A 20613-nucleotide genomic window follows, 5' to 3' on the forward strand; every position below is an offset into this window, starting at 1 on the left:
TGATACCTGCCGTGTGCGCACCGGGCGACCGACTCCTGCGATGGAATGTTTTAGAAAAATGAGTAGAATTTCCCCCCCCCCCCCATGCGCCGCAGGACGAGACGTTGCTTTCTGGACTCTTTGTCCTTTTGCTAGCCGTTTTCGCCGGTCGTCAGCAGGAGACGACGTCGAGTCCAGAGCAGTTACGGCCGCGTGTGTCGCAGTTCGGGGCTGTCCTGGATCGCGCGCTGAAACGCAACCGCGTTCATCTAGTGCGATGGCGCAGCGGGTTTGATATCGTTATTTGTTTTTTTGGTGAAGTATTGATAAATCTGGAGATTTGGCGAGAGTGCGCACTCAACAGCCCCGCCCCCTTGCGGCATTTCTTGGCTCGGTGGAATGTGGGGGTTGCCGTTTGGCGGTTTCTGCGGATTGTGTGCTTTTGGACCCCATCTACCCTCCTCCCGCCAGAATGCTGCCGGGGTTGGCTTCACCCCCCCCCGCCCCACAGTCCAGCGCCAAGGCGACAGGAGACATGGCAACAGGTCGTCCCGTACCAACGGGGCGCGTGTCTTGCCGCAGGCGTTGGCGATCTCGCCTTACCGCCCCGCCGAGACGCGTGCCCCCGAAATCAGCCCTCTGAACCCCCCCCCCCCCCGGCCCCCCACCACATCCCACCAGCGCCTTCCTCCCACTCCCATCTCCACTACCACCCCTTCCCTCCCCTCTCTCCCCCCCCCTCGCTCCCCCCACGCACCCCCATAAAAGAAAAACTGCAACCTTCCCAGAATTCCATGCTGCCAGGCAGAGCTAGTGCCCATATAAAGCCTCTCGCCCAAGTGTCTGGAGAGAGAGAGAGAGAGAGAGAGGGAGAGACAGACGGAGCCAAGAAGAAGAGAGGGAGGGAAAGAGGAGGCAGGGTAGAGCCAGGGAATGTTGCTGCTCTGATTTGGGGGTGTCGGGGGGGGGGGAACCCTTTCATCACTGGCTGCGATTTCTCCTGGACCTTTTTTTTTTCCCCCCGATCCTTGGCGGAGGGGCGATCGTCTCCGGGCAGCGGGGGCGAAGCAGGGGGTTTTGGGCGAAGGCCAAGCGTCGGGACTGCGGGACGTCCCGAATAAAGGCGGATAAGGGCGGATGCCATGGGATGGGGTGGGGTGGGGTGGGGGTGGGGTTGGGGCGCGACGGTGTAACAGTGGCGAGATAGCGGATAACTGAGTGAGGTAGCGCATGTTTGGTGCAGGTTGTTTTTTTTTGTTTTTGTTTTTTCGGAGGGAGGATTTACGAAAACGTTACGAAAACGGTACGGAAAAAAAATCTCCCGCAAATGCCGCCATCTTGCGCCAGTTACCGTCTTTTCCGTTTTTTTTTTTCTTTCTTTTTTTTTTCTTTTCGGAATGAAAAGACAGAAACAAACCGTGTGGACGGTAGCTGTTTGTTTTCACACCTTTCTTTCCGAGTTTTGAAAGAACGGGAAAAGAAAAGATTTTTTTTTTTTCTCGCCAAGTTTCCTTTCGGCTTGTGCGCTCCGCTCCCCCTCCCTCGCTCCCTTGCGTTTTTCCTCCGTCTTTCTCGCGTTCGTTCTGTTGCTTCTCTCCCATTATAAAAAAAAAAAAGAAGTTATTTGTAACCTTGCATTTTTTGGCACGGTGGTGGTTGCTGGGAAGGGGGGCAGGGTGGGGGGGAAGGGAGGGGGGGGGTTTTGTTTGTGGCTGTGAACATTTCCAGATTGGCACAGGCTGGACCTTGGGCGAAACTCAATGGGAGAGATTCTGGCAGCAGAGGTTGGTGTGAGAGAGAGTGGGGGCGAAAGAGAGAGAGAGAGGGGGGGGATGATGGGAAGGGGATGGGAGGACTTTGTGGGTTGGGTTGGGCAGAGACAGAGAGAGAGAGAGAACTTGGCACGCGTCTGTGTGTCGCTTGAGCTTTGGTGTGTGTCCGCGCGTATTTGGCCTGCTGTGCCATATTTTATTTTTTTTCCTTTGGTTTAGTTATTTATTAATTTATTTGTTCATTTATTTTTTTGGACGAGAAGGGTCCGGTGTTTTTCCGCTGCCTGGACCCGCACCTGTTTAAAAACCAGGAAGAATTTCTCCTCGCTCTTTTTCTTGTGATCTGTCTTTTTTTTTTGTGCCAGTACACCTGTCTGCACTACCCTGGCATCCTCTCAACTGCCACCGCCGCCGCCTCTTCCTCCTCATCCTCACCGCTTCTCCATCTTTCTGCGTCTTCCATCCAGTCTTTCCTCCTGTGTTTTTTTTTAATGACCAGACCCACCCAGATTGGCATTAGTCATTTTTCCTAAGAAGAAGAAGAAGAAGAAATAATAGAAGATGGAGAAATGCCAATAGTTAAAAAATGTGAAATCAGTGGGGGGGGGGGGGGGGTGTTTGCGGCCATCTGGCCGGCTGCAGTCTTGCGTTTTGGCACCATTTTGAAAAGCGGCGGGGGCACCGGATGCCTGCTTTTTTTTTCTTCCCCTACCTCAGATGATATTTCATAATTATTTATTTGCTCGTTTCCGCCTCGTTCTTCAACGTCGTCTTCCTCGGACGGTCTTTCCGACTCTGTCGGGCGCTCGTTTTTAGAAGAGAGGAGAGAGAGAGGCTGGCTCAGGAGGAGAGGCGGACAGCTCCGTGGAGAAATTTCGATTTTGAATATTTTCGCAGGTTTTCGCGTTTTCTGTGCAGGACGTCTTTTTTTTTGTTTGTTTTCCGGCTTCGAGTCCGCGCGAATTCGTTTTGCGGTTCTGACATCGTCACGGTTACGCACGGACGTTAGTCACGGGCGATCTCGCGAACGACTTGTTGGTTCGTTTGTTCCCGACTCTCTGGCTCCTTGTTTCATTGACAGACGCCTGGTGTGTCTGAATTTCAGAAACCCTGGAGTGGGGGGGGGTGGGGGGGGGGCACTTTTGGCAGGATGTTTATATCTCAAGAGCTTCACTTACTTTCCCCCCCCCCCCAGTTTACAGTTTGCTGTCTGCATGGTTCCAAATAGGCTTATTTTGTTCCTTTTATTGATTCTTTTTTTTATTTATTTATTTTTTTAAAGCTGCCTTCATACTAAATCTTGAAGCTGGTTCAGATGATTGTTTTCCATTCACTGGTATACCATCCGCGTTTCTCCATTGTGTTCTGTGTCAGTTGTATGTTGTATATTTTCTTTTTTTGCGCGTGTCTGTTTGTGGTCTCAGACAGAAGTTGTGGCACGGTGGGTTTATACGTTTTGTTTTAGTTGCCATGGTGATATGTCCTCCTTTTTTCCGGCCAGTTAGAGCTCTACGTGGGGGGTCGTAGGTCAGAACCAGACATGGACGGCACAATGTTTTCCCACGCCCTTATCTCGTAGAGGAGACCTGTCACAGGTAGAGCCGACACAAAGTCTCGACCGTTAGAGGAGGGCGTTATCGCATCGAACTTTACCTTTGCTGAATTGCGGGCGCCATTTTGTGAAACGCTTTCGGCCGACAGCGAGTTAGCTAGCCGTTAGAGCTACAGGAAGGGGATGTCCAGCCGTCCCCAAATGCAAAGATCCAAAGATGAACACTGGGACACCTCCAGCGTCCGACCTCCACCAGGGCTGCCCAGCCATGTTCCTGGAGATCTACCGTCCGTCCTGTGGGATTTCACTCCTAACCCCTAACAAAACTCACCTCATTCAACAGCTAGCTACAGGACGGTAGATCTCCAGAAACAGGGTTGGACAGCCCTGCTCTAGCTCTTGAATGAGGTATGTGTGTGTGTGTGTGTGTGTGTATGTGCCTGTTGACTAATGTTAGCTTTGTATAATGTAAACCACCCCCTCCCCCCATCTCTCTGGCCCGGCCTGAGTTTGTGCTCACTAAGTCCCTTTAGTCTTCTTAGTGCTAATCGTTGCACAGACACCTGTGAGGGTCTCCCCCCCCCTTATTCCCATTGGCTTTGTTGCATCAGCACAGAGAGAACGAGTGCCACTCCCCTCCCATCAGCCCGTGTGGGTTGCTGATGGCAACACTTTGCCGTGACCCTTGACCTGGGAAAGCATTATCCCCGCTGCAGAATTGGTGCGGATTTGTATTATGGAGCCGCAGTGGTTATGCCAGGGTGCCTGAGCCTGTGACAGACCGGTGCTGGGTGGGGGGGGGGGGCTGGGGGGGATTTTGGGAGGGGTGGGCAGGTTAAAGCTATTTAATCTCCTAAGTATCTTCCAATGTAGATGTGCAAGCTTTTATCCCGCTTAGCCAGAAAGCTACGCTAATCCGGCTGTACAGTCTCATGTACCTGATGCTAAGCTGAGAGAGAGGGATGATGGGAAGGGAGGGGTGGTCAAGGTTTGACTTTTGTGGCATCTGTCACCCAACTGCCCCCCCCCCTCCCCAAAAAAAAGACCCCACCCAACCTTACCCCCATTGGTCTGGTCCCTGTTCTCACCCCCGCCCCCCCCCCTTCCCCCATACTGAGCATTGCACGTCATATGGAACGTTTCTGTCTGCCGTGTTCTGGAACCTGTAGGCGGGAAGAACTTTCAAAACATTCTCTCCCTGTCTCTTTCTCTACACCTTTCTCCCTTGCTCCCTCTCTTTCCTCTCCTGGGTCTCTCCCTCTGTGTCTTTTTTCCTCTCTCACCCTTTCTCTGCCTCTCTTCCCTCTCTCATTTTCTTTTTTCTCTCTCTCTCTCTCCTCAAGGTTAAGATATGCTTTTTGCCATTACTACACATTGTAATGTATCTTCAAAGCCAAAAAATAGCTCTGGCAAAAATGGCAGGAAGAGAATGATCACACAGCCACCAATGAGTAAACAACATCACACACGTGGTCATAGCTGCTACAGTATGTCAGTCTGAATGGTAAACATTGCTCAATAAGCATGTGAGTGTTGTTTTTTTGTATTATTAAGGTGCATTATTTGCCATTGTGGTGTATTATTTTTTTATTATCTGTGATTTTTTCCCGTTTATTTACCCTTTAATTCTCTTTCTCTCATTCCCTTCCTCCCTCCATCTCTCTGTCCCCTGTAGGGACGCATGCTGCGAATGGAAACCCCACCGTGGAGCCCTTTCCTGAGGGCACTGAGATGATCATGCTGGGTGAGTCCCCCTGTCTGGGCCTGCTTCAGTCTGCACCTGCTAGCAGCAGCCTAGCCTAGCGACGGGACAGTGAGGTTTCATTGAACCGAAAAAGGGGCGGAGCCAAAAAAAATAAATTTTTTGATTGGTGCAAACAAACCCAGTGATTGACAGCTGGTTGTGGGACCGCCCATTGCGGGCTTTATGAAGCCTCGCTGTCCCGTTTGCAGGCCTGACCCCGGGGCTGGGGGGTGTGTGTGTGACCGTGACTTCCCTCCCTCTGCTCCAGGAATGGGCTGTTTTTGGGGCGCAGAGAGGCGTCTCTGGCGGGTGCCGGGCGTCTTCTCCACCCAGGTGGGGTACTCCGGAGGCCTCACCCCAAATCCCAACTACCAGGAAGTGTGCTCAGGTACCCGCTCCATGATCTCCTCTCACTCCCCCCTCCCCCCTGCACTCATTCTCTCCTGTATGGGACCGCAGTCTGAACGTGCATTCTGCTGTCTGTAGCGCATTACTTCATCAGAACAGGCAGTAGAGTAGGGCGGGGCGATATGGACAAAATCAAATATCACAATATTTTTGACCAAATACCATATCGATATTGTGATGATATTGTGGGGATGACTGTTGGTACTTTCACAAAATTACACAATTAGAGTTTTATGCCATATCACGATATTACGATATACAAAATCCCAGACGATATGTAGTCTCATATCACGATATTACGATATACAAAATCCCAGACGATATGTAGTCTCATATCACGATATCGATATAATATCGATATATATTACCCAGCCTTAACAGGCAGGTTAAGTAAACCAATGGCTTGATGGCATCGTTAGGGGCGGAAGTTGGTATGAAATCCCGAAACGGATTTGATCTGGAATGTGCGCCACTGCTGCTGACCCACACAGGAAGCACATTAAAACAGAGGCAAGCTACCCTGTTCCTGGTGATCTACCATCCTGCAGGTTTTCACTCCAACCATAATTTGGCACCCCCGATACTTCTAATTAGCAGTTCAGGGAGATGCGGTGTGCTTTGTCAGGGTTGGAGTGAAAACCTACCGGACAGCAGATATCCAGGAGCAGGGCTGGGCAGCCCTGCATTAAAAGAACCATCAGCTCATTGGTAGGCCTCAAATTGAAATCAGTGTGAATAGCAAGCAGTGCAATATACTGTATCTATATATACATGAAAATATAGGACATATAAATTGTTTAAAAATCTATTGCAGTAGATCTGAAAGCATCACGATGTGAATAATTTGTACATTCGTGCATATATTGTGAAGTTTTCCCAATATCTGTTCTGACGCTGCTAATATATTTTTTAGTTTGATATATTTCATTATGTTTCGTTTCAAGTCTGAAACTTTAATTCCGTAAATGTGTGGCGCTGAGGATGTTAGGAGCGGCAATTCCCCGGTGTAATAAACCGGCTTCAGAACAGTGCCGCACATTTGCATATTATACCCATAATTCCTCAGTGCGTCTAATTTATCATAGGAGCGATGTGGAACTGTCGCGTTCTGGGGGCGCAGACGTGTTCAATCAGTGTTGGAAAAGTGATATTTATGTTTCCATTTACTAACTATAGGAAAAAAACTCTACGGATGATTCCTTCTGGCACCCTGTAAATGCGTTATGAATATGACAGGAAAAAGTCATATTTTTGCAGTGAACTGGTGCATCAATCTCTGTGGATCAGCTGCTTACTGCCTCCTCTGAGTCCAGCGTTTGTCATTAGATTCTGATGTCATGTAGTGTGAGAGGGGGAGTGTGTGTGTGTGTGTGCGCGCGCGCGTGCGCACATGTCATGTAGTGTGAGGAGGAATGATTTGTCTGTAGTTTAGCATTATCAAACCACAGTGATGAGTAAAGCCAGCTGTCAGTGTCAGAAAAGGCCTGTGTGTGTGCGTGCATGTGTGTGTAAATGCATACCTGCAGGTGTGTGCATGTGTGTAGTGGCATGCACAGCCTGAGGTACCTGCTGCTGTGTCGTGCTTGTGTACACCGTGTTTCTTGTGTACATGTCTCTGGTGCACCAGTGTACAGGTGTATGAATAGTATCAGTGTACAGGACCTACCGAAACACACAATAATACATAAAGCCACATGCACACACACACACAAACACATGCACACGCACACATGCACACACACACACAAACACATGCACACGCACACATGCACACACACACACAGGCACACAACACACTGCACCGCACATGCACCCACCAGGCCACAACACATGCATGCACACTACACCACACTGCACACACCACGCACCACCCCAAACACCATGCTCCACCTGCACCATGCACCTGCCCACACAGCACCTGGCTTCAGGCCCTCACCTGCCTCCTGCCCCCTCGTGCCCACCTGGACCTGCTCTCAGTAGGCTTCACCTGGCTCTCACCTGGCTCTCACCTGGCCCTCACCTGGCTCTCACCTGGCTGTCAGTCCGCCCCGACGCCAGGACGGAGCCCCACGCTGTTCTGCTCAAGCGCACACCGCCTCCCGGAACCTTTCAGAGAATGCTCATTTCCATGCGTTTTCACGAGTTGAACCCAAACCCATTTCCCCCGCTCGCGGGGTCAGGGGTCAGCTCTCTCCTCCTCTGCACCTGTGTTTGCTAGTGACCGTTGCTCACGGCAACACGGGAAAATGGTATTTTTTCCTGTGCTGTTTGTTTAAGAGGTGTGAATGGAAACATAACAAGATTATTCATTCCAAAAAAAGGCAAAGAATGAAATTAACTGAACTGAGTTTCGTCTTGAGTACCATTTTGGAAAGTGAGCAAGCAGAGAGACACTTTCAGGTTTAAGCTTTAAGCTGAGGTGTAGGTGGTGATAATGTAAGAAGCAAAAAAAAAAAAAAAACCCCACTCACACCTTCTTTACCCATAATCCCTTGCCAGATAACAGCACAAAACGCAGAAGGCCCAGGTGTAGCTGCTGCAGTGGGCCAACTGAAAATGTGGGGGGAAAAAAAGTAAAAAATAAATAAGTTATATTAAGATTTGCCCAAAAACATAAACTGTATTTTTCTATCTGTACGCAGAGTGCAGTGAGTGTGATATCCTGCTTGGCAAGATGACACCTTTAAGATTTAGGCAAATTACTCCTTGCGGTTTACGTGTAGTAGAGAAGAACTCCTGTTTTGGCTGTTGTTTCATACAAAAAGTCTGCGTGCATGCTCTTGGCTACTCATCAGAACTCATTACTAGAATCTGAATATGATTACTGACAGTTGATTCTGAAATCTCGGAATCAGTTACGTGCATGTGCAGGTGCTTGCCATACGATGTTCCTATATTTGAATTTTTATGTCTCCAAGTTGACAATGTATTTTGTGATTCTGTCAGGTTGTGGTTGAGTTGGCACTTACGGAAATAGAATAAACTGTGAGATATTGTAAATAGGTGGACTTTTTGGGAAAAATATTGCGATCTCTGAAAGTTTCAATAAAGTGTTGTGTCTTTTCTGAAGTTGATTATGAATTTCATTTCAATATACTGAAGCATGCTCCACTTTTGTAAGAGGGCAAATCTCAGGATAAATCAAATGTCACTGCTGCATATTTTTATTAAACCTAAAAGTAGATATTGTGCCATCCTGTGAGAGACTCCTCTGTGTGTGTGTGAGTTGAGTGTGTGTGTGAGTGCGTGTGCAAGTGAGTGAGTTAGTGAGTGAGTGTGTGTGTCTTTGTGACTGTTTGTGAGTGTGTGAGTGAGTGAGTGTGTGTGACTGTTTGTGAGTGAGTGTGTGTGTGTCTCTGTGTGTGAGTGTGTGAGTGAGTGAGTGTGTGCGTCTGTGTGACTGTGAGTGAGTGTGTGTGTGTCTCTGTGTGTGAGTGAGTGAGTGTGTGTGTGTGTGTGTGTGTGTGTGTGTGTGTGAGTGAGTGAGTGAGTGAGTGAGTGTGTGTGTCTGTGTGACTGTTTGTGAGTGTGTGTGTGTCTCTGTGTGAGTGTGTGAGTGAGTGTGTGTGTGTGTGTGTGTGTGTGTGTGTGTGTGTGTGTGTGTGTGAGTGAGTGAGTGAGTGAGTGAGTGAGTGTGAGTGAGTGAGTGTGTGTACGAGTGTGAGTGTGTGTGTGTTTGTATATGCGTGTTTTAGTTGGACTGCTGACCTAGCTCCTCTCTCAGGATGCCTGTGAGCTGCTTGTGGGAACAGTGGGGTCCTGGCAGCAGTTTGCTGAGGAGGTGCCCCTTGCAGTGCCTGTGTGCTTTGGGCAACCTCCTGCCTTAGACAGCAGCCACACTCCCACACTGCCCCGAGCAATTTTCAGCTCTTCATCCCCAGTCACCACAGTCGCACAAACACCTTCCACTGAGGGACAGCGCAGGGCTTCGAGCGCACGATCAGGAGAGTACGCTCCTGCTCTCTGCATCTGCTTTCCCGAGGAAGCCGATTCTACTGGAAAACATTAAACAGAGCACTGATACTTAGTCACAGTTAAATGCTGTTATATGCTGCCAATTCTGCTGATAATAATGAGAACACGATCGTATGTTGGTACTAATATTAATAATAATGCCAAATGTATAACTATACATAATTGACACAATACTAGTAATAAGTATATGTGAGGAATTATATGTAATTATTATTAACAAGGATCATAATTGTAGTAGCAGTAATAGTAGTGTGTTGATTACATCTCCCTTCTTTCCCAGGCCTAACGGGTCACACAGAGGTGGTGAGAGTGGTCTTCTTCCCCAGGGAAGTGAGTCTGGAGAAGCTGCTGAAAATCTTCTGGGAGAGCCACAACCCTACAGAAGGTAGGCCCCTCCTCCTGCCCCAGGTCATCCTGGGAAATGGAGTCCTGTGGGGGAGGAGAAGGGAGGACGTATGGGGGGTCTGTGAGGGGAAGAAGGCACGGACAGTGCTGATGTATCTGAGGCTGCAGTGGGAGCGCTGACATTCGCTGTCTTCCTCTCTCTTCCTCTCTCTTGCTTGCTTTGTCTCACTTTCTTTCTTCTTGACCTTTGCTTGCTCTCTCTCTCTCTTCATCCTTCTCTGTCGCTCTCTGTCTTCCTCTCCCTTGTACTTTTTCTTTCCTTCTCTCCCTTTTCTCTGTTGCTCTCACTCTCTTCCTCTCTCCCTCTCTCTCTCTCTCTCTTTCTCTCCCTTGTCCTCTCTCCCTCTGTCTCACAAATACTCTCTCTCACTCCCTCTCTCTCTCTCCCTTGTCCTCTCGCTCTCACTCCCTCTCTCTCCCTTGTCTTCTCGCTCTCACTCCCTCTCTCTCCCTTGTCCTCGCTCTCTCTCTCTCTCTCCCCCTTGTCCTCTCTCTCTCTGTCTCTCCCTCTCTCTCGCTCTCTCTCTCCCCCTTGTCTCTCTCTCTCTCTCTCTCTCTCTCTCTCTCTCTCTAGATCCCCAGCTCTGCCCCCGTATGCACGCCTCTGTGGGCAGGTGATGTAACTGCTTTAATGCGGCCGGAGACGGCCGTCACTCTGCTCGCTCGCCCAGAAGGAAACCCGGTGGGGAAAAAAAATTAAAAGTGGTGCGATCAAAGATTCATGAGGCCCGACCCAGGAATCCGTGAGCGTCCCGCTCCGAGCCACGCCCGAACCACGCCCCTGCCACGCCCACGCTCCTGCTTCTGCTTGGGCTGCCCCCACCCTTCACACACCGCCCCCTCGCTCGCTACTTGGCCACCGCGGGCCCCTGACACCCCCCCGGGGTGTGTGAAAAGTAGCAGTAGCAGTGGACGTGCTAACGTGCTAATGCGGCATTCGGTTGGGAGGGGTTATATCACAACTCTTGGACGTTTCCCTTCGCGTTACAGCACCAGCTTTGAATGTAAAGAACTGAATTCACAGCTTGTGCACAGAGAGTAAATGTAGAAAAAGGGATAAAGCACACACACACACACACACACACACACACACACACACACACGCACACACACACACGCACACACACACTCGCACACACACACACACGGTATGGAGACCACTGCCTACTTGTTATGCCACTGTTCAAACCGGTCCTTCTACAATAAAGTGATGTCAAGCCACAAATCCCTTCTCCCCCCAATCACGGCAGGGATAGCAACACCGTTAGCCAATCAGAAACTCCCGGCAGCCTCTTCTTTCCTCCTGACCCCTTACCCTGCAGGGATTCTCCTGCATGGACGCACGCCTTCCTGACAGACTGTGTTCCCTTCCTGTCCACTCTGTGACACGCCTTGTAAACACAGACACACACACAGCACAGACACTCTCTCTCTCTCTCTCTCTCTCTCTCACACACACACACACACACATCACAGACACCCACACACACACAAAATTACAACACAGGAAGTCATATCCTCATTAAAAAGAAACCACCCAACACACACTGCCCCCCCCCCCCCTCCCCAAACATTCCCGTTACCCAGAATTCCCCTGGCCTCTCAGTCTGTCTGGAGGATAAGGATGTCTTATCTCTTCCTTCCTCACCCCCCCCTACCCCCCCACAGCGTACAGCTCTGGCCCTGTACCTCCAGTAGCTCCTTCACCCCTCCCTCTGCCGCCCTTTCATCTCTTACTCACCCTCTTCCTCTCATCCTCCACTCTTTCCTTCCCCACATCATCACCCTCTCTCTATCTCTCCTCTTTCCCACATCCTCCTCTCTGTCTCCCTTCTTTTCTCACTCCTCACATTTTTTTGGGGGAAAAAAAAATCTGTTTTTACCCCCCTCCTCTCTCTCTCGCTCTCTCTTTTTGTCTTGTCCTCTTTCTTTCTTCTGCTCTCTCTCCCTCTCGTTCTTTTTTTTTCTTTTTTGGGAGGCATGCAGTATCCATGCCGGCGGCTGCTGTCGGATGGCAGTTGCCTCAGCCCGTGGGCCCGGGCTGTGCTCTCGTGCATGGCCCTGCGCAAGCACGCACGCACCAAGAGCCACAATGGCCGCCGAGGGCATGGTGGGGGACCGAGGGGGGGGGTCACACTGTCCCCGTGAGGGGGGTTACTGAAGGTCGCTGGCTTCTGGCCTCCTCCAGAAGAGCGCCCGCTTGCACAGTGGGGAAGGTCACGTCTCGCTCTCCCTGCGTTCCGTGTTGGGAGAATCGTCATGCGATTTATTGTTTTTATTTATATATTTATTTCTTTCTTCTTCTCTTTTTTTGTGACCGTGTCCTGGAACATGAACATAAAATTTCTGCGGTAACTTCATCACTGTCGAGGAGTTTAGGCCTGAGCTGTCCTGTGTGTGTGTGTGTGTGTGTGATTGTGTGTGTGACCGGCTGTTTGAATTCCGTAAAACCATTGTGACATCACAATAAGCGGTTGCGTTTCCACGGATACGCATGCATTTTTTTTTTGTTCTTCCAGTACACAGGAAAAGAACAGCTGTGTGTGTGTGGGTGAGGAGGGGTGCATTACCCGGAATCTCCTCTACCCCTAAAACCAGCCCGCCCACCCCCACCCCCACCCCCCCTTCCAATGACGACCTTGAGAGATCCACCCCCCCCCCCCCACTCTCCTCCACCGCTGCCGCCCCCATGTCACCCCAGCCCCCCAATTCCCGGTTCAAGCTGCCATTACATCCCCCCCCCCCCCACCGCCCCACCCCCCCCCTCTGCAGTCTGAGGAGAGGCCCTCATTACTGTGTGTCACTTGAAAAGAGTGGCGGGCCGCGCGGGGTAATTTATGCAGATTGTGGCGGAGTGGGCGGGGGCGGGGGGCGGGGGCGGAGTGGGGGGGCTCTGCGGCGCAGACGGGTGGGGGGCGGAGTGGGGGGGCTCTGCGGTGCAGACGGGTGGGGGGCGGAGTGGGGGGGCTCTGCGGTGCAGACGGGTGGGGGCGGGGGGCGGAGTGGGGGGGCTCTGCGGCGCAGACGGGTTTGTGTGCGTTGGGCTCGCGGGCCGGTGATTAGGGCCCGCGCCAGTGACGGGAATATTAATTACCGCTGATGAGACAAAAACACCCGTCAGCCCCCCGCCCCCCCCCCCCACCCCCAAAATCCACAGGAGGGGCCCACCCATGTGGGGGGGGGAGGGGCGCTGTTTAGTGGTTGGCCGCAGAAGTGCTTTTGTGTGTGTGTGCGTGTGTGTAAGTGCATGTGTATGCTTTTGCGTGTTTGAGCATTGTGTGTGTGTTTGTCTGTGTGTGTGTGTGTGTGTGAGTCTAGGAGGGAATCATTGACAGTTGAAGACCTCTGACACCATGCCCCATGCAGGTTGCTGCTGCATGTTGGACACACACTGTGTCCCTGAGAGAACTGGACAGACAGACAGGCAGACGGACGGACGGAGCGCCGCCAGGCTGGAGAGAGAGTGCGCTGTAGAGGCCCCTTGTCTCACCTGTGGAAAAATAATTGCAGAGTTGCAAGGGTTGTGTTTACACTCGAGAAGCAAATTTGGTAAATCAAATGCAGCGACTGCACCCCCTCCCCCGCCTCCCTCCCTCCCTCCCTCCCTCCAGAGGAGCATTAGCGTTGGGGGCGGGGGCAGGGTTTGCTGTCAGAGCCCAGTCAGAGCGTCCGCGCCTGCCACCTCCCATAATGCTCAGCGGGTGGGCGAGCCCAGGGCGGCGCGGTGTGATTTGGGTCAGGGGTGGTTGGAGGGGCTCTCTGCCCTTCTTCCACACGGCTATGCCCCGCCCCCTGGGGGGAGACACTTAACCCCGCCCCCTGGGCTGTTCTGGGCGCGCACACACATGCGCGCGCGCGCGTGTGTGTTTGTGCATGAATGTGTGAGTGTGTCTGTGTTTGTATGTGAGTGTGTGTGTGTATACATGAATGTGCGTGCATGTGTATGTGAGTGTGTGTGTGAGTGTGTCTGTGAGTGTGTGTGTGTGTGTGTGTGTGTGCGTAAGTGTGTGCCTGGTGGCCCTAGGTCAGGCTCTGGCTGTATCCATGCAGTAGGGATGTGCTCCTGTATGTCAGCATCTTACATAAGAGGCAGGGTGAAAATAGACTGCACAGCCTCCTGCACGCACAGCCCCCCCCCTGACTCGACCCGTCCCGTCCCGTCCCGTGCACCCTGTCCCAGCCCGACCGGCAGGGTCCGGAGTGCACTCTTGGAGAGCTTCGCAAATACGTCCTCTTGTTTAACTGAAGCGGTCTCCACTCTCAGTACTCCATTTTGTTTCTATTGTTGACGCGCTTAATTCTCCATCTTGGCTCCTGTTTGTACAGTGGAATACTACTTCGTCTTCTTCACACGCGCCTTTTCCACTTGTCTAATTGAGGCGGTATCCAGTGCTCCCGTTTTTCCTCTCTTATGAACGCGAGCGTCTTACAGTCTCTACCCTCCGTCTTTAATGCAGAGCTACCGCGCTACGACCGGGTAATGAGCGCTGAGACCCTCGAACCCGCGCCGGCCCGACAGACACCGCCCCGGTCTGAGGGAGGTGCGGCGTTTCCTTACGGCGCTGCGAATTATGGCGTGCGATCATTTCTGCCCCCCCACCCCTTCCTCCTCCTCCTCCTCCTCCTCCCCCTCTCCCCTCCCCCTCCCTCAGCCCACTGTTTCTGCAGAACCCAGCCTCTGTTTTAATCTGATTAACTTCTTATCATTCATCATCTCTTTATTTGCCTGCAACTAAAAACACACAAATCTCTGCATAACTAACAGATGTGTCCCCCCCAATAAAAACACACACACACACACATACACACACACATACATATGCACACACACACACACACACACACGCACACACATAGACAAGCGCGTCCACACGCATTCACCCACATACACACTCACGCACGTACACACACAAAGAGAAGTGCATCCACACACACACACACTCGCACACACACGCAATGTCACGCAGACAAGCATCCGCACGCACACACACACACACTCATGCGCACACTATACGCAGTAATTGCAGCTATCCTTACAGGGAAAAAAAAACAACAGTCTTCCTCATTGCCGGCAGTGAAACAGCGCCCCCCTGTGGCGGCGTGTTTGTGCGCACCGCTGGCTCTGTGACCGTTGCGGCGGATGGCGGACGGTGGCCGGATCCCGCCATCGGAGCGGGGCACGGCGGTACGACCCCCGCGGGGGATCCCCAGATTAATATTCACGCCCGGGCAGATGTCAGCGCGGCGCATTATAGCGGTAGGGCCGCACGCTCGCGCCCGGCGTCACGGCAACACACCGCCAGGGTTCCGGTTCGCCGCCGATGTCAGCTCGCTCCCCGCCGCACGCGCGCAGACGAGCCCCAAACACGTTCGCTCGCTCCACCGAGAACAAAAATAAAAATAAAATAAAACGTTTATTTATTTAAACGGAATCGCGGTGGTGGCGGTGCATTAGCCGTACGGTAACGGTGACGTGTTTTTAGTGACGGCGATTACGGACGTGTCCGTAGCTGCGTGCGTCTAGCAGGTGAGGCACGTCTGTACTGCAGAGGTCCTAAGTGAGAAGTTTGGTTCTGCGGTCCCTGCTAAACAAACAAACGCTTGTACCGGAACATGTTGAGGCCTTCTAGGGCACGCCCAAATAGCTTTTTTAAAATTTATTTTTTATTTTTATTTTGGAAAAAAACGTATAATTTCTGCTTTTCTTCACATTTTGTATATGCCTTTCAAGTTAATGTTATAATATGTATATCTATTATTGTTAATGTTGTATACGTATGTCTATTATTGTCTAATATTTATGTCTGTTATCAAGGAGTAGGCTACATTATGCTGGGAAACAGAAGCAGTCAGTTGTTGGTGCAGCGTATCGGATGTGCTGTAGTTTGTGCCAGTACGGTGACGTCTGTCAAGTAGAAATTATTATAGCGGGACAGATAAAGGAAAACTTGCAAAAAAACAAAGTTGCTCTGAGTAAGAAAAATGCCGCCTTTTCGTAATAGAAATTTTTGCGTTTGATGTGCAAGATTTCATGAACCAAACGTTGATTTAATAAATTAGATTTATTCATCTACGTGCGATTTATTTGCGTGAATAAATTGCGGTCAGTGTGTAAAGGTTTTTAGCCTGTCTTTGTTGGGGGAGGGGGGTTGGGTTTATCTTTTAAAAGGGGAGGAGGCTTATATTTAGGCGATATTTGCTCACAACCCCCCCCCCCACCCCCGCCATATTGGGGGGCGGGGAACGTTTGAAAAATGTGTTGACCTTTAGGGCAACCTGGGGTACACCCTGCACCCCCCCCCCCTTCCCTCAGCCTGCACCCCACTCTCCCCGCCCCTGCCCCCCCCCCATAAGCCCCCTCTGTTTTCAGAAGCATGGCGCTCATGAATTATTAAGCAGGAGCAGCAGAGCGCTCATTAATAATTCCCGCCGTCTTTGATGGGTGTTAAAGGGGGGGTGGGTTGGCGGGGGAGGGGGATAGGGGAGGGGGGGGGGGGGGGTATTGTTAGATGGGAGCTGAACCTGGTTCTGCCTTCCCTTCTATTGTTGCTGCTTTGAAGCGTTTTCGTTCAGCAATCAGCTCAAATATTTTTGCGCGGCTACATATAGATCATAAGTAAGCATTGGTGTGCGTATGTACACACATGCGTGCGTGTGCGTACGTATTTATCGCATGTTAGCGTAGGATTTTTCGTGACTGTAGCATGTTACGCTTTGCGGAGCTGAAGTAGAGACAGTGCTAGGGACGCACAGAAAGGTGCATGTGAATGTGCATTTGCATACGCGAGGTTTTTGGTCTGAAGTGAGCGGCAATTGGGTGCCGCTGGCTCTCGATGCTGCAGTGGCAGCTGAAGAGTGAAGCAGATTTGGGCTGGTCTCTGTGTGGAGTGTGGTTTTCCTGCACACACACACACACACACACACACACACACACACACCGCCCCCCCCGTAGCCAGCGAGCTTCCTGGAGCTGGAGGAGCTTCCATGCTGCGTGTTTACCGATGCGTTTCTGTGCGAGGAGATGTGCTCTGGGCCGTACCACGCACCTGTGTGTGTGTGTGTGTGTGTGTGTGCATGTGTCTGTGTGTGTGTGTGTGTCTGTGTGGTGAGTGTGTGTGCGTGTGCATGTGTGTGTGGTGTGTGTGTGTGTGTGGTGTGTGTGTTGAGTGTGTGTGTTGTGGTGTGTGTGTTGTGTGTGGTGTGTGTGTGTGTGTGTTGGTGTGTGTGTGTGTGTCGTGTGTGTTGTGTGTGTGTGTGTGGAGTGTGTGTGTGTGTGGTGTGTGTGTGTAGTGTGTGTGTGGTGTGTGTTTGTGTGTGTGTGCTGTGTGCGTGTGTTGTTGTGTGTGTGTGAGTGTGTGTGTGTGTGTGTGTGTGTGTTGTGTGTGTGGTGTTGTGTCTTTTGTGTGAGTGTGTGCTGTGTGCAGTGCGTGTCGTGGTGTGTGTGTGGTGTCTGTGTGTGTGGGTGGTGGTGGTTTGTGTAGTGGTTGAGATGTTTATGTTTGTGTGTTGTTTATGGTGTTGTGGGTGGTTTAGAGTGTTTGTGGTGGGTGGTGTTGGTGCTCTTGCATAGTACGTTTATGCTCGCGGTTTCTTTAGCGCAGCTCGTCAGGCGGTCTGTTGGCTGCGCAGTGACTCGCCCCGCGCGTCCCCCTGCGTCCTCGGGGCAGGTGCGCTCTTTCCCCCTGTCTGCGCGGGACGTTCCGCTCCGGCGGCTCCGGAGCGCGACGGCGGCCGTGCTCGCTTCCCCCCCCCCACCCCCCGCGACGCTGCGCTGTCAATCACCTGCGTTTCCCGGGTTACGCTTCCTCCGCGCCTCCCGACGATCGCGATGGATCTTCGTGTACCTGACGACGGGGTTCGCCATCGGCCATTTTGAATTTCGCCGAGGAGACGTGATGGAATGGGGTCTACGGGTGAGAATGGAGCACCAGCCAATCAGAGAACGGTGTATCGACCACTCGTCCAATGGGGTACCCCGGGCCACCCGAGGCTAACAGGAGATAAAGATGGCCGCTGTCCTGCAGAGAAAGAGAGAGAGAGAGCGAGGGGGGGATGGGGGGATGGGGGGAGAAGAGAGGGGGGGGGGCTCATTCCAATCACACTTCCTTGTTTCCTTGGTCCTCACCTGACCCCAGAAATCGATGGAGGGTCGGCCGTCTTTGAGGACATTCCAGGCCGTTAAATGCTCCTTGGAGGGGCGAGGACGCTCCCGGAGGAGGCTTCAGCGAGGAGTGCAGCGCCTGCGGAAGTCTTCGCTCGGGGCGCGTGACGTATAAAGGACGGCGGCGCGTGACGCGTGGCGGCGTGTGATGCGGGGCGGCGTGTGGATCCACGTCCGTCACGTCTGCGATCGGCGTGGCTTCAGCCTGACGCTCGACTCCGTCCTCGTGTCCTTTCCTTGCATCCTCCGTTGGGGGGGGGAGCCAAGGAAGGAAGGAAGGAAGGAAGGAAAGGACTTGAGGAAGAGATGCAAGGGGGTAAAACAAGGTGTTGGAAAGAGCCCAGAGAGTGTGGGAGGGAGGAAAAGGGCGGGAAAGAGTGGGGGCGGGGGGTGAGTCTGCAGCCCCCATCGCAGACGGCCCAAAATCCCGCCCTGCTCCACTGCGCCCACACGCCGTGTCGGAGGTGGACCCGTCTTCACCCGCGTTCTTCGCTGAGTGCAAAACGCTGTTCATCCTTACTTAGCGTCCTGTTACTCCCGAGGAGCAAGGAGATGAGGCGCCTCGTTGCATGGTAACCAAGACTAAAAGCTCTTTTCCAGAATCTGGCTTGTGGCGCTAGGGGCAGAGAACAGCTCGGTCGCTTTTTTAAAAACTCGATAACGACTCCCTGAGGAGGCTCTGGGACCCTGGCTCCACTTTGGTGAGAGTCACGGGGGCTGATTTTTAGGCCGTTTTTGTTGGCTATTCTGAATTAATGGCAGCCATTTTGTGTCAGAGTCCAAGTCTGATTGGGATCCATCTTGTTGAAGAACGTGAATGAAAGACAGCCATTTTGTTTCAGAGTCAATGCCGGATTTCTACTCCTCTAGTTAGGGAATTTCAGTGAAAGGCAGCCATTTTGTGTCAGAGTCAGTGCCACAGTTGTACTCCTCTTGTTATAGAATCTGAATGAAATGGTAGCCATTTTGTGTTCAGTGTCCATGTTAGATTTGTACCCCTCTTGTTAGGGAATCTGAACAAAGGCAGCCGTTTTTGAGTCAGAGTCAGTGCCAAATTTGTACATCTGTTGTTGGGCAATCTAAATAAAAGGCAGCCAATTTCCCTCAGAGCCCAGGGGCATTATGGGCCGTTGGAGGTCACGTTCCCTTCTGTCTCTCTCTCTCTCTCTCAGGTATGAAGCAGGGGATTGACTACGGAACACAGTATCGCTCCGCAATCTACACCTACACCGCCCAGCAGCTACACCTGGCCAGGCAGAGTAAGGAGGCCTACCAACAGGTAACATCCCCCCAGCCAGGGCTGTGGAAACCATGTCAGAGATGGGGACGGTCCAATCAGGGAGAAAAACTTTTTGTTAATATTGTAGACAGAAAGGTGACAAAGATCCAGGCACACTGAATCACTTGAAAAAAGCCACATCAATATATTAAGTGCGAGCAAAGCTTTTCACTTCATGGACCTTTCTCAAGCGCCTACGCTTGTAAAAATAATCTCCTGTCACACCTGAAGTTAACAGATTTTTGGATGTGCAAATATTTGTTTTGAGATTTTATTGTTACTAAAATACAGAACTCTCAGGTTTTGGAAAATCCCATTGAGAGAGGTCTTGGCAGATTTTTTTCTACCTAAAATTTCTAAATCTTTGCAAAATCTTCTACCTTAAACCATGTGTTTGTGCTGGTGTCATGATTAGGGATTTAAAAATGTATTTGAAAAAATAGCAATATGGGTAAAATTCTACCGCCTCACCCCTGGATGAGGATTGGGTGGCTCGTCAATAATATGTCCAGAAAGGCCCAACCGATCCTTTAGACGTCAGAATCTCACTTTCTGGAAAAATCTACACGGTTTGCGTAACTGGGGCTGACACGCCCACTCCAAGTGTCATGGCTACGCGTGTAGTGGAGTTTCGGATGCAGGCTGTGATCAGTTAGAAGATACCTGTATAGAAAAACATGATTATTTTTCCACCTTTCATGAGTGAATAAAATTCGGTAACATCAAATTGTGCCGAGGTTCTCCTTTTCCGGACCGATACGACGGTTAGGCCTGGGACATCCCGGCAGATGTCGATGCGTTTGCGTCCCAACGATGCCCAGCTCTCCATATAGACCTCCCCACCCCACCCCACCCCAAAAAAAGAACTGCCAATCACATGACAAGAGCTGCTTCAGCGGGGAGAATCGATCAGCCAATCCTGAGGCAGAGAAAATATATTCTTAAAGCCTTTTTTTGGTGTTAAAAGGGGGTGGGGGGGGGGGGGGGGGTCCCTGGTTTTCTTTGTCTGTTTATCTGTGTTGTGGAGATGAAGATGGACTTTTAATGGGATTCACTGCGAATTGGATTTCCATGGTAACGTGTATTGCGTAAGGGGGGGGAGTCACGGGGGTCCCGCACTGTGACAGCCAGGGTGGCGAGGCGAGGTTGTCGGGGTGGGGGGGTTGGGGGGTTAAGTGTGGACGCTGGTCTGTCAGGTTGTCGTGACGGTTTGCGCCTGGGACCCCTAGCCTTGACCTTGATGGGGGGAGGGTGAAAGGTCAAAGGTCGAGCAGGGGCAGCAGCTGGGATGAGGGGGATGGGGGATGGGTGGGCGCGGTCAGGTCACAGAGCGAGACT

At 51.6% G+C, this 20613-nt stretch overlaps 1 protein-coding gene across 4 annotated transcripts in view; it reads left to right on the forward strand.

Annotated features, from left to right (window-relative positions):
* The window catches only part of msrab (methionine sulfoxide reductase Ab), a 32839-nt gene that overhangs the window by 4309 nt on the left and 7917 nt on the right, over positions 1–20613 (forward strand). The window contains exons 1-5 of one of the 4 annotated variants that reach the window (XM_064301640.1): positions 1195–1282; positions 4979–5047; positions 5316–5435; positions 9711–9815; positions 19169–19275. In XM_064301640.1, coding sequence (XP_064157710.1) covers positions 1210–1282; positions 4979–5047; positions 5316–5435; positions 9711–9815; positions 19169–19275 — 474 coding nt within the window. In that variant the 5' untranslated portion in view covers positions 1195–1209. Of the gene's footprint in view, positions 1–1194; positions 1283–1685; positions 1764–2927; positions 3712–4978; positions 5048–5315; positions 5436–9710; positions 9816–19168; positions 19276–20613 lie in introns of those variants that run through there. The other 3 variants (XM_064301658.1, XM_064301648.1, XM_064301634.1) reach the window with 3 other exon arrangements.

This window comes from Anguilla rostrata, chromosome 1, assembly GCF_018555375.3.
Source record: "Anguilla rostrata isolate EN2019 chromosome 1, ASM1855537v3, whole genome shotgun sequence".
Classification (NCBI taxonomy): domain Eukaryota; kingdom Metazoa; phylum Chordata; class Actinopteri; order Anguilliformes; family Anguillidae; genus Anguilla; species Anguilla rostrata.